Source organism: Lutjanus erythropterus, chromosome 17, assembly GCF_056507025.1.
Source record: "Lutjanus erythropterus isolate fLutEry1 chromosome 17, fLutEry1.hap2, whole genome shotgun sequence".
NCBI lineage: Eukaryota > Metazoa > Chordata > Actinopteri > Lutjaniformes > Lutjanidae > Lutjanus > Lutjanus erythropterus.
Window position 1 is genome coordinate 9,703,069 of NC_139333.1, and position 13,081 is coordinate 9,716,149.

Consider the following 13,081-nt stretch of genomic DNA (forward strand, 5'->3'; position numbering starts at 1 on the left):
CATTAAGAAAACATAATTGCAAAAACAAGCAGATAAATAATTACAGAAATTGCAAAAAAGGCTGCTACTTTTTACCTTTTGGGCTGCCATACATTTTTAATTTACTGCAGTGTTTTATAAAGTCTTAATTTTCAGTGCAGAGACTTTAATGCAGAGGCTAAAATGTCTGTCCATTTTTTCTTCAGTTCTTGCAGGAGGAGCTTTCCTTCCATTAGTGTTCAGAAAGGTCGTGTAAATAAAGTTTGTTTTGTATCATGTGACGTAGGGAATAGCGACTGCGCATGCGCGGCCCCGATTCACACGTGAAGCAGCAGGCAGCATGGCTGAAGAAGGAAAAGTTCCGTTAGACCTGTCGCAGGTAAAAACTGACTTTTGCTGCTATATATAAAATTTGATTTTAAGTTCTTTATGTGCTTAATAGAAATGTACATGACGGTAATGATTTGTGTTGTTATGAATCGACAGCAGCTACAAATTAGCTAGCATTAGCTAGCTTGTTTGCCTGCTGACTGTTTTAGCAATGAATCTAATTCACAGCACGGTAAAGTTTGAATTCCCGATAAAACTAGAAGAAACCTGGAGTGTTTTTATAGTTATTTTCTAACTGTGGAGTTGATTTCTCTGTCAGGTGAAAAAGGCCGTCCAAGCTTTGCAGGCTTTCCTGAAAACCAAATCCACCAGCGACTCTCTGTTGCTGGACGACACTCAGCATATCAGCCTGCTCTTTACTCTGTGGAAGATCCCCAAACAGGCACAGACCATCCGCATGTAAGTCAGTGCACCACACAGGAACATAAAGCTGCATTCATGTCCGACCTGTACCTCTGTAGTAGTTGTTTACTCTCATCTGAACCGACCGTAATGGTGTTGTTTCATTCCGTCCTCAGTCCCTTGCCCCATGGCCAGCGACCTGACACAGACGAGGTTTGCCTCTTCACCAGAGATGAGCCCAAAATGACCTCAGAGCAGACCCAGAGGTTTTATAAGAAGCTGCTGGAGGAGAGGGGAGTCAAAAACATCACTGAGGTATCTACCAGTCACAATCCTAACAGCAAATAGTCTATGCAAATTAAAGAAGCCACTAAAAAACACTATCTAACACAATGGTATTTTACATAAACCTAAATATATCTTGAACCATAGCTTATTGTGTATACTTTATTATAGTTCCATACATTATCCATTGTATGTAGGTATGAGGAAACATTCAAAATGAATTCAAGTCTCATTTCTATCCTATTTTCATGCCAAAGAAGAGTTAGGAATTAAGTTACGAATTGTAAATTCATCAGATTACTATGAAACAAGCCGTGCATTATTTACTAACTTAAATGTGTTAAAAAGTTGTGACAGAGTTCATCTTAATGAAGAATATTAAATGTACAAAAAAAAAATCTGCTTCCAAACTGTTCAGAAGTTGTTTGCAATTAGAGAGTTACAGTATGAGTTCAGGAGAACAGGTATGAAAAGGGTAAGAAATAAAAAGATGCGTGTCTGTCAAAGAGTTAACTACTTGTGGAGCAATTTTGACAAGTGTGGAGTTCAACTTTGCAAATTTCTAAAAAATATTTGAAATAAAGTGGTAAACAAATATAAAACTGAGGGATGAACATTGTTTAGATCTGTTTTTGTGTGTGTTGTTTTTTGAACAGTTTAAACCCAGTAGTGATTATGTTGATTATTAGAACATGTTAGGTATAATGGGTTTCAGCCTTTCAGGCAACACCTTTTTGATTCATTTAATTACTTAATGTGATCCATTTATCTGAACTGTTCTACTAATACAGACACATAGCTCAGCATGAATACATGTACAGTGGTATACATTAAGACTTTTTTTTTGATGGCAGTTGTAATGTGTCCCTGTATTCTGAACAGATCATCCCATACAAGGTCCTGAGGACGGAGTACAAACCATTTGAAGCGAAACGCCGTCTGCTGGGGAACTTCGACATGTTCCTTTCTGACGACCGCATCCGCCGCTTGCTGCCGTCCCACCTCGGGAAACATTTCTACGAGAGGAAAAAGTAAGACCATCCCTGAGCGCTGTCACAGTTTCGCTCTCATGAAATCAGTTATGGTGGATTTGGATTCACCTCTAAGACAAAGTGGACTGTTCAATATTACATGTGTGCTTTTTGATTTTTCTGTGCAGGTATCTTTTTATTAACTTTTCTCACCTGCTCTTTTTCATTATGTTCCATTGAGACACTTGCAGACTATGGATGTGACAGTAAAATAGTATGTCTGTTGTTGCTAACCATTGAGATATTATTAACAGGGCAGAATGGCTAGCATCATCAGAAACCATTTCTACAATAAGGCGCTAAAGAGCCATAATCCCTTTCATCCTATTTTCATATCCTCTTCATGTGTCAGTGGGGCTGCTCACGTTTTCTATGAAAGAACATTTGTTGTGAATTCAGAGTGAGAAAAATGCAAGAAATTAAAAAAAAACTATACAGTCATTGCACATTACAGTAATCAATTGTTCTACAAATTGACTGCTAATAAAAATGTATAGCTTCATACATAAAGTTGTCCCTAAATCAGAAAATTAAGCATCATAAAATGTCCTTTATGATGCTGATTCCTGCTTGTTGTGCTCAAATTCTTTTACGAGTCTGCATATTTGTGTACTTTTAACCCTATGTGCTTTATGTTTTTTTTGTATTTGGTGGTTCTGTACCTGCTGTAGATGAATTCTCACCCAGTTTCTGTCTTCACCAGGGAGCCGCTGTGTGTGAACTTGCAGAGCAAACATCTGGCCAGAGACATCCAGAGGGTCATCCAGGGCACCTTCTTGAAGGTCACCAACAAGGGCTGCTGCTGGTGAGATTCACTTCGTGTTTAGGAAAACATGTCGTCGTTCACATTGCTCCGACGAAACAATTAGTATTTACCAAAATGTTGTCATGTGTTCTGTTTGAAATGCATAGCACCGCTCAGCAACCCTGTCAGTTCTGTGAAGTGTTTGATGCGGGTAATAGTGGGTGCTAAAGAGATTCAATGTAAATCCAGATGGACCTCCTCTTCCTGTGGAGCCTGTCTCTACAACATTGATACACAATTATATCAAATGTGATCTTCTAGGGTTGCAGTGGTATCCTGGTTTCACAGTAGACCACCTAACTGAGCAGATTCTACTCTATTAGTATTAATTTAAAAGGGTATTGAATTCTGCTGTAATTAAACCATAAAACAAATTTTCACTCACATAACGGTCATTGTAACTGATAATATTAATAAATGTGTTATACCTGATCACAGAAACCGTAATTTTTTTTTTCTGGTACAGTTATCGCACTGTGAAAATCTCATACCGCTGCAACTTCATCATGTTGACGTGAAACAGGAAAAAAAAATACCTGTATTCATATTACTTGTATTGATGTTTGCAGTGTGACCTTTATCTCACACGATTGACCTGTGTTGTAGCATGGCGCGCGTCGGCCACTCCGGCATGACTGCAGAGGAGTTGACGGAAAACATCGAGGCTGCTGTCCAGACGGCGGCGGCCAAAATACGTACGGTGAGTGTAGCTGCTCAGGGGAGCTCAAGTTCAGCATCACCAAAACGATACATGAGACTGAAATGATAACAGATCAGAAACAGGATGTCCACAAGGAACCATGAGGCCTGCACAGTGAACAAAATACTTTTACAACGAAATCACAGCTATTTCATTCATGTGAGGGGAAATTTCTAATCTGTGGTAATATGTGATGTTGTAGCAACATTTGGAGAAAACCAGACACTGGAGGGAGATATCAGAAAGCAAATTTGCTTCATTTTCTGTATGAACACACTAGTATTGATCCACAACAAGTACAGACCAAAGAACAAAGAAAACCCCACTGCGTTTCATCAGGGTGGTTTTAACAAGTTAGCCAAATTCACCAAAGATCATTAATACGGCTGCAACTATAGATTATTTTAATTGTTGATTAATTAATTAGTCTCGTCACAATCTGAAAAATAGGTCCAAATTTACTGAAGCACAGGGACGTCTGTCTGTGTGCTTCAGCATGTTTGGACCCATTTTTCAAGTCGTTCCTGAAACAATTATTTTCATTTCATTATCAGTTCATCTGGAAATCATCTCCTTCAATAACGGATTAATTGATTGATAATCGATTAATAAAGGTGAATATTTTCTGGTTTCTTTCTTCCTCCATGATGATATGTGATAAATAAATTTGAATATCTTTGGGTTGTGGACAAGACAAGACATTTTAGGGTGTCATCTTGGGCTTTGAGAAGCATTGATTAAAATTTTTCAGTATTTTCTGACATTTTATAGGCAAATGACTATTAATTAAGAAAATAACGGACCAATTTATCAATTGAAAATAATCGTTAGTTGCAGCCCTAGTCCGTAAAATGTGAAAAAATGTTGATCAGCATTTCTTTTTCTTTAATATCATTATGGATTTGAATTAATATGTGCAACCTTTTTTTATTTTAATCATATAAAGCTTTTGCAATATTTTCTCTAAAATGTTCATGGCAATAAAGAAAATTGAAGTTTCACAAAGGCGAAGATGACGTCCTCAGAAACCAGAAAATATTCGCATTTAAGAAACTAGAATCTGAGAATTTTGAATGACTGAAATGATTTATCAATTTTCAGAATAGTTTGTGATTAATTTAATAATTGATGATTCAATTAATTGTTGCTGCTGTTATCATTAATGATCTCAAGTTACCTTGGTAACTTTAAATCCACGCTCTTTGGCACTTTCATTGGTTTTAATTATTGATTTTGTTGTAATTGTCATGTGCTACTGCTTCCTATTGGGAGTTAGTACTTTTCAGCCTATTTGTTACATTTTCTTTGTTGCTTTTGTGCTTGTACAACAGTTTTAACTTTCAGTCCCCACCAAACTCTTAGAAATAATCTTCGCCTTATTCCTGATCCTGTATTTTATTGGCATCGCTGTTTACAGAAAGATAAAGAACCAGTGATGAAGGTGATCCACATAAAGAGTCAGACGTCAGTGGCCCTGCCGATCTTCACCTCAGACCTGAGCCACCTCAGTGTGCTGGAGGAAACAAACGCTCAGACTCCCAAGAAAAAGGTGAGAATAAGTTCATGCTCAAGTTTTCATCTCGCGTCTGAGGCAGATCTGTGTTTAAATGAGCAGCTTGTGTGTTTTCAGGGAGCTGCAGCCAAAAAACGGGCAAAGAAGAACAAGACAGAGGGCATAAAGCCAACAGATTCCACTGTAGGGGGAAAGGAGGAGAAGAAGGTGGAGGAGGAAGAAGACGAAGAAATCCCACAGCTGGTTCCCATAGCAACACCTAGCAAAAAGCCTAAACTGGAGGTCGGTACTACACAGCTGCTACATTTAAATGCAAATTTTAACTAATTTAGATATTTCATCTGAAATTTTTTTGTTAACTGAGTGACCTTCAGACCCTCATTGCCTTTCTCTCTCGCAGAAGCCATCCAAAAAGAATCGGCTGGAGAAAGCACCGAAACCAGCCGTGGCGAAGAAGGGCAAAACGGCACCAAGCAAGCTGACCAAGAAGACGGGCAAACCTGACTCCAAAGTAAAACGAAAAGTGCCTAAGGCGAAATAGTTCTCAGCAGAGCATCGTTGCACATCAACATGGACATTTCACACAGGACCATACTGTTCACAGAATGCTCAATATATTCTGTTTTGTCTGTTTTTTTGTTTGAGTTAAGAAGTTTATAAACTTTGTTATCTGAAGTTATCTGTGGCTTTGTTGTTTACTTCAAACTCTTTGTAACACGAAGCCTTTTTCACAGACATTTTTATCATTTACAGCAGCACATTAAGTGCAGGTGTCACTGAGCCATCTGCAGGATCCTGAAATGACTAAAGCTAAATGAAGTTTGGCCTTTATTAATATGAATTATGCCCGTGGATTTCCTGCTGTGTCAAAATGTCTGTGAAAAAGACCAACAAAATGTGACTCTTCTTATACAGTTAAAGTGGTAATACTGCTTTTTTTTAATGGGACAGTTGAATTTTTGCATTAGTCTTAGCTTAGAAGAAAATATTACTTCTACCTCCTGTTCTCTAACGTAAAATATGTTGCACCAAACTTTTAAACTAGCTTAACATTAAGAAAGATTGTATTTAAACCTCAACCTTAGTTTAGCTGTAAGTCAAAACCTTGATTAAGTTGAATTCTGTTACACCAAAACTTAAAACTAATTTAAAATGTGATTCAGTATTACCTTTGACCTTTTAAAATGACTTTTTTAGGTGAATCAAGTTCTGGTACATTTACAAACATCAACGTAAAAATACCACTGATTATATCTTTTTAGTAAAATATAGTTACATGTTATGTATTTAAAAAAATGAAATGATACACATTAATACAAGACAGCTTTTATACCTTTTTTTCTCCAACACTGTCACATTGTGGCAACCTTATAGGAAACATTAAGACCATTTAAATACAGTTGATATGTGTTTATTTTTTATTTTTTGTAAGGTGGGGTGAGAGTGGTGAGATTCCTCCACTTCATTTCTTTTATTTCTTGTTCTTGGCCATCTTTCACTGGAGATCCACAGCTTTGTCCCTGAAACGTTGTCCAGGCTTTTCCTGCTGCATTTGATCTTGTTTGGACTGTATAGTCTCCAGGAGAGTGGACAGGTCCTCTTTCCACTGGAGTCTCTCGTTGTTAAAGTCATCCAGTGTCTGGACTACTGTGGTCAGCAGTTCAGAATTTTCCTCTCTTTGTTTGTTCAGAGCCTCTACTTCCTTCTGATGAAACTTTTCCTTTTCCAGCTCTTCCTCCATCTTTCTGACCTCGCGTAGACTTTCTCTGTCAATGCACTGCTGCTCTATTAGTTCTAGCTGGAGGATTTGAAGCCTGGTCTCGTATCTGATATCTAGCTCAACATCCAGAGTCGTCTCTGTTTGGAGCATTTTTTCCAGATAGTCGACCTCAGCTAGCAAAGGCTCCTGCTCTTCTTTGAGTTTGATGGTCTCCTCATCTTGGTCTGCCATGAAGTCCAATTCGACGACTTCTTCCATCTCTACCTCTGTCTGTTGAAAGAAGACCTGTGCTGGATCCGTGGCCTTGAGCGTCCTCAAATCGTCTAAAGTGATCTTCTGCTGGTGAGGGGCAGGCTGTGATCCCTGCAGTTCCTGAGGTGTTTGATCAATCTGGGTCCTCTCTTGAGAACCCATCTCTTCCTCAGGTGTCGCATGAGTGTTTATACCCATTGGAGTCACATCTGCTGAGGCAGGGGACTCGGGTTGCCATATTTTTTGCCACTTTTGAGTTTGAGCTCCAGTATTTTTCTGATCAGGCATCTGACATGGAAACTATTAAACATGGTGGAAATTAGACATTTAAAAAAAAAATATATATATTCTAATGTGCTTTATGTCCCTAAGTTTTAGGATTATAATTGAATAAAATAATAGTGAGTTAAACGTTTGATATTTATTGTAGGCAGAGCCTGGGTGTAATTATTTAACATAAAATTTAGGATAAATCACACATGAAACTGAATATCACAGATTCTGTATCTTTTTATAAATTTAAAATCACGCATTTCCTTAATATGCAATATGTCTGGCTTCTGCCTCTCCTGGTCAGTGGCCACTTCAGTGTAAGAATAAGAGCAAAATTATTGCTTATTATTAAAGTACTTGAAACTAAAAAAAAAAAAATCTGACTGGCTATAAAGATCAGAGTGACCTGTGATTCATCACAGTTGCTTATCTAACTAAAAACTTTCTATTTTCTCAGGTTCTGTCTGTTGTTTTATCTCTGTGGGATGATGTAGATTCTTCATGTGTAATGAAATATAACACAAATGAAATTACACACTAAAAATAACACCAACACTGGGCCAAGTTGCTATATTGAGGCCACACTGGGTAAAATTTTAACCCAGTGTTTTTTTTTTTAGTGTGTGCCTTTTTTGCATCACACAAGTCTGTCTTTCATCAGTTTTACCACAAGTGAAATTTGTTATCTTTTTTGCTAAAGTACAGAAAAAGTATTAGCTTTTACATATGGGGATGATTTTGTGCTGCATGAGTCAGGCTCTGCACAAGACATATTTACTGGTGTCCTCCTGGAGCGTCTTATACCAAACTCTGGGTACTTCATCTAAAAACTTATTGTGCTTAAACTCATAATTATTAAAGGGAATATTAATAGGGTGGGCAATTATTTTTCATGGGGGGGGGCACTTGTAAAATTGATCTGGCTACTGTGAGCCAGATACAAATGATATAAGGTCCTAATAATGGCCAAATCTTGTGATGGAATGGTCACAGGTGTTCTATATGGGGCACTTCTATTCTCCTACTGGTCACCCTTTCTTTCTGAATTGCCACGTTGAATTGTGGTCTAATATTTTGTTGGCCATTATAGTGTGCATGCTGTGTGCAGGTTGCAATGATAGTAGCAGCAAAAGTAGATGAAGAACAACATAAACTACATGGTTATACGGCACTAGGTGAATAAAGTTACAGTTTAATATAAAAGATACAGTTCATTATCATTACCAATGAACACAGCTCTGACCCCTTTCAAAATAAAGGTCTGATCTTAATTTTGGTATTCCCATGATAGCCTTGTGGGCCAGATGATGGTCTGCTTTACCTGAACAAAATGCCCTGTAGGCATACAACTTTGGGCCCTCCCCCGACCCCTGAGACTTTTGCCCCTGTACCCCAGCCCTCTCCATTGCTTCCATCCCTAGCCTGCCCTGATCTCCCTTAATGCTCTAGCGCCACCCTTAGAAACATCCCATGCAAAGGGCACAATAGTATATTTGGAAGTGATGTGATGAAAAGTGCATGACACACACACATATACATATGTATATGTATATGTATGTACTATTGACAGGGTACTTTCATAACGTAGCATGGAATTCTATTGCACAAATTATATTCCTTGCAAACTCTCGTGAGCCACATAAAATGAGGCGCTGGGACGGGTTTGGCCTGTGGGCCTTGAGTTTTACACATATGATCTATGGTTAAGTTAGCAGTGCTTCATTTTAAGATAATCATAAAAGAGCATTACAATCAGGTGAAACAAGAGACTGTATGTTGTCATACACCTTTTGTGTGTTTTATAAGTGCATCAGCCTTGAGAACTGTTTGCTCATAGTGAGTTTGGCCATCAGAGCTGTGCATGTATAGCTGCCAGTTGTATCAGATGACATGTCTATTGTCAGTGAGATTATACTACAGCTGCTACTCGTGTGCAATAATGCTGCGGGGGCACGATTACATCCCATGTGAGACTTTGCATCTTAATAACACCGAAGGACATCTTTGTATTAAAGATGCCAAACACACAGTCTGTGATATTTAAATATGTATCTTCCTACATTTCAACAGAAACTATATTTGTTTTGGCGGAAGAAGATGATCATTAAGCGGCCAGCCAATCAGTGGTGATGATATTGTTGTCAACAGGTGGGCCGGGTCCGTCTATTCATCCAAGCCCTCCCTCTGCTGTGTGGGTGTGGTGGGCCATCTGGAATTACAGTGTGTTCACGGGTTACTGGGCAGGAGGATGAGAGATGCATCATGCAGACACTCTCTTATTGATCATACAGATGATATAACTCCTCCGTGTGACTGGCAGGAGGCGGCTGCGTTGATTTCAGCAGGGACCGGCCGAGCGGACAGGACAGCTCAAGACGGAAAGAAAGAAGAAAGTTGGGGAGACATGGATGTTCGGCGGCTTTGCCTCCATTATTCATGTGTTAAAGGTTCTCAGAGGGAAGAAACAAAGTGGTAACAGGAGTTTTTTTTCCTGCCAAGCGACCATGGAAGCAATTGGAGAAACTTCATTTCCAGATGACTCTGGCAGTCAGATCCTGTGTCCAGACCCTCGCGCTGGCGCTGCAGCGGCCCCAAGCTGGTCCTACCTCCACAAACCCATCATTGTGATGGTGATGGGGTCTCTGATGTCTGCTGCAGGGGGGCTCCTCTTCCTGCTCCGGTCCCTGAGGGTGACTGAAGCGTCCAGCTCCGTGGCCTCGGCCTGCCTGTCCATCGGGCTGATGTTTGTCGTGATGGGGCTGGTGTGGATCCCCATATTGAAGGAGAAGCAGAGGCGAAAACGGTACAGCCAGGGGGCCTAATGTAACTCAATAATGTGAAACTGTCAGTGATGATGCAAGTGCTTCCTTTCAAGCATCAAATACAAAGCTGGTGTGGCTCTTGCTGATAACCGCCCGTGTACATTGAACTTTGACCACTGCTGGTTGTTTCTGTCAGTCAGAGAGAATCACACTCCACTGTCCTGCAGCTGTCAGCACCTGTTTCTTCTTGCACATCTGGATTCACTTTTGGAACTATCTCTTTTGTCACCATGTCAACATCTGTCCAGGTAGAGCCGGCCCTGGAGAGACAGTACGGAGGAGTCGGCCGCTGCAAGTGCTCCTTCTGGTTCGCAGTGGCCCACGACATCCTTGGCGTCTTCATCATGATGGTGGGGGTGTTTGGAGGCCTGGTCATCCATGATCTGTTCATCTACGCGGGGGCCATCATCATCTTCCTCAGCCTGATCTGGTGGGTGTTCTGGTACTCCGGGAACATCGACGTGCCGCCAGAGGAGCTGGAGGACGACGTGGGCTTGATCAAGCTGAAGAACCGCGGGCTCAGCCGGGTGGTGAGGCGCGTCTCGAGCAGGATCAGGGACTCTTTCAGGAAAAACGGACGGGTCTTCAGAGAGAGCCCCGCGGGCAGCAACAGACCTGGTACAGACATGTCGCTCTCCACTATCTATGACACCACCATTGCCTCTTCGTCGAAAGAAACCAAGAGAGACGCACTGTCAATATGAACAGACCGATCACATACTGTATATGACACCAAGAGACACTGAACTTGGATTTTTTGGTTTGTTTTCTTTGCTTGTCAGTGTATTCTCTTAAAAAACGGATTTTGTGTTTGCTCTGCTGACATGCACTAGAAATGATTAGACAACACTGAAGTCTCGTTTAGATAAGAGCCACATGTTCTTATCTAGCTGATAAGATGTAAACTTTGGTCACTGTGACCAGTGTTGCAAATGGCTCTCTAGACCACAACATTCCCATCAGTCACTAGTTTGTCGTGAGTAAAGTTTGATTGATTCACAGCTTTTGCAGAAGCGGGATGTGGTGACGGTTAAATACAAAAAAGCATTTATAATGAGAGATTTGTTATGATGAGCATGAATGAATGAACTTAAAGCAGCCAGAAGTCTAAGTTGCACAGTTTTTACTTATTTATTTTACATGTAAAGGTAAAGTTAAACTTTATAATATCTACTATATTGCCTGTCTTACAGATAAAGTACACATATAAGTACTGGATGTTTGTATTTTATGTCAGTAAGTACTTTCAAACAGAAACTTAAAAGTCACCTCTCAATTGATTGCTGGCCGACCAGTTATCAGCTTGGCCGATTATCTGATCCGACTGTCAGCATTTTTTAGGATTATTGAAATCAGTGTATTTTTTTGTTTGTTGTTTTTGATTCTGATTGAGGATAAAATGAATTACTAAAATAACTGCAGATAAATTACTCTGGCTCTTTCTGTCTATAGTTGCCTTTCTTTGGTCTCTTTCAATGTCCTGCCAACGACTCATCTGATTAGTTGAATGTTGAAAAGTTCTAATTTAATTATGTGCTTAAAGTCATTTCAACAACATTTTGTGTTGGAGTTGGTGTTATTTTCTGTTTTGATGCCAAGTTTTCCATTTTTACTGTAAATGTACTGTATATCAGTTACATATCAGGTCATCCAGATCAAACAGAGCTGTGTGAATCACATATGAGCTCGTCTTCCAGCTCTGGTCTGACAATATCTTCTGTTTGTGATCCTCTGATAAGACGACACACACACACACACACACACAGACATATGAATACACGCAGACACTAAAACCTAAGATTAGATATGAGCAGATTGATCAGAGTACAGATTTGAGCAGACTGTGATAAACTTATCAGGTTATCTAATTACTGCCGATCAGGTCATGTGATACCCAGAGATGAGTGGCTTAATTGCAGGGAAGGAAATGAAATGTCACACAGACTTTACAGACATTCGGGCTGTTCTTTAATCCAAAGTGGTTTGGTCTGCTGGCCTGTCCTCTGACGCCTCCTTTCCTCTCATGTTATCTCCTCACACTGCAGGTCTCAGCACGAATGGAGACGCTTTTTGAGCTCAGAGAAAGATGTGTTCATACAGGAACCGAAGACATGGAGAGGCTGACTAGACGACTCGGACTGAGTCTTGGTTGTATTGATTGTTCATTACCAAAACCCACGGCTTTAAATCTGAAAGGTCATAATAAAGATTCTGGCAGTGATATTTTAACAAGAGTCTCATGATACATTCCATCATTCAACCTATCGTTTGTGAATAAGCAGAAAACACGAAGTACAGCTGATGATGATAGAGATAGTTCTCCGGGTATTCAGTCACAGAGCAAAACCTATTAGATACATTGAAATATGACCTGATGATGGCGCCAGATGAAAAGTCAGGGAATCACCCTGAGTCTGATCCTGCCCCTCAGAGGTTGATTGACAGGCGTGTATCAGCAAAACATTAATACACAATGAAATAAATAAAAATATAACAAATAAAATAGATTTCATCATCATATTTATTTGTCTACTTCATCAATATAATTATGACAGATCTATCCTTTGATAAACTTGCTACATGTCAAATAAGAAGCAAACTGCTTACGAGCTGTGCAGCTGTGCCTATATATACCAGGATGCATTGCGGGCGAGTCTCTGATGCCCAAGTCCTTGTTGCCATGTATCACCACTGAAGTCTATAGCCATTACTTGGTGGCCAAAACAGAGCATTAGTTAACAAAATACTCATCTAGTATGCCCCACGGCTACGCAGAGGTGGAGACCAGGAATCCAAGCTGAAATAGCTTTTAGTTCTTCAGATTTTGCATCTTTTTCCTTCAATTAAAATGTGTCCACTACTGCAGGTCATAAGACCAGTGCCTGCTCACCTGAAGCTTGGCTAAGACATATTTGACAAACTAAAGTATTACACTGTGTGCCACCCTTTGATTTCCAGTTAAGATGCTA

At 39.8% G+C, this 13,081-nt stretch overlaps 3 protein-coding genes and 1 non-coding gene across 4 annotated transcripts; all 4 read left to right on the top strand.

Moving 5' to 3' along the window:
- Positions 1 to 215: 215 nt before the first annotated feature.
- Positions 216 to 5,724, top strand: rsl1d1 (ribosomal L1 domain containing 1). Its single transcript, XM_084741431.1, has 9 exons — positions 216 to 358; positions 629 to 768; positions 888 to 1,026; positions 1,879 to 2,027; positions 2,731 to 2,832; positions 3,439 to 3,536; positions 4,960 to 5,081; positions 5,163 to 5,327; positions 5,446 to 5,724. The coding sequence occupies exons 1-9, from the start codon at positions 320 to 322 to the stop codon at positions 5,584 to 5,586; spliced, it is 1,095 nt and encodes a 364-aa protein (XP_084597557.1). The 5' UTR covers positions 216 to 319; the 3' UTR covers positions 5,587 to 5,724.
- LOC146311721 (small nucleolar RNA SNORA55) lies at positions 2,939 to 3,070 on the top strand. Its single transcript, XR_014772255.1, has one exon. It is a non-coding gene; the product is annotated as a small nucleolar RNA SNORA55 (small nucleolar RNA).
- Positions 5,725 to 8,832: 3,108 nt separating the features above from the next.
- LOC146311722 (phosphoinositide-interacting protein-like) lies at positions 8,833 to 10,112 on the top strand. Its single transcript, XM_084740645.1, has one exon. The coding sequence runs from the start codon at positions 9,699 to 9,701 to the stop codon at positions 10,110 to 10,112; it is 414 nt and encodes a 137-aa protein (XP_084596771.1). The 5' UTR covers positions 8,833 to 9,698.
- Positions 10,113 to 10,169: 57 nt separating this feature from the next.
- Positions 10,170 to 11,124, top strand: LOC146311723 (transmembrane protein 238-like). Its single transcript, XM_084740644.1, has one exon. The coding sequence runs from the start codon at positions 10,343 to 10,345 to the stop codon at positions 10,814 to 10,816; it is 474 nt and encodes a 157-aa protein (XP_084596770.1). The 5' UTR covers positions 10,170 to 10,342; the 3' UTR covers positions 10,817 to 11,124.
- The last annotated feature ends 1,957 nt before the right edge of the window (positions 11,125 to 13,081 follow it).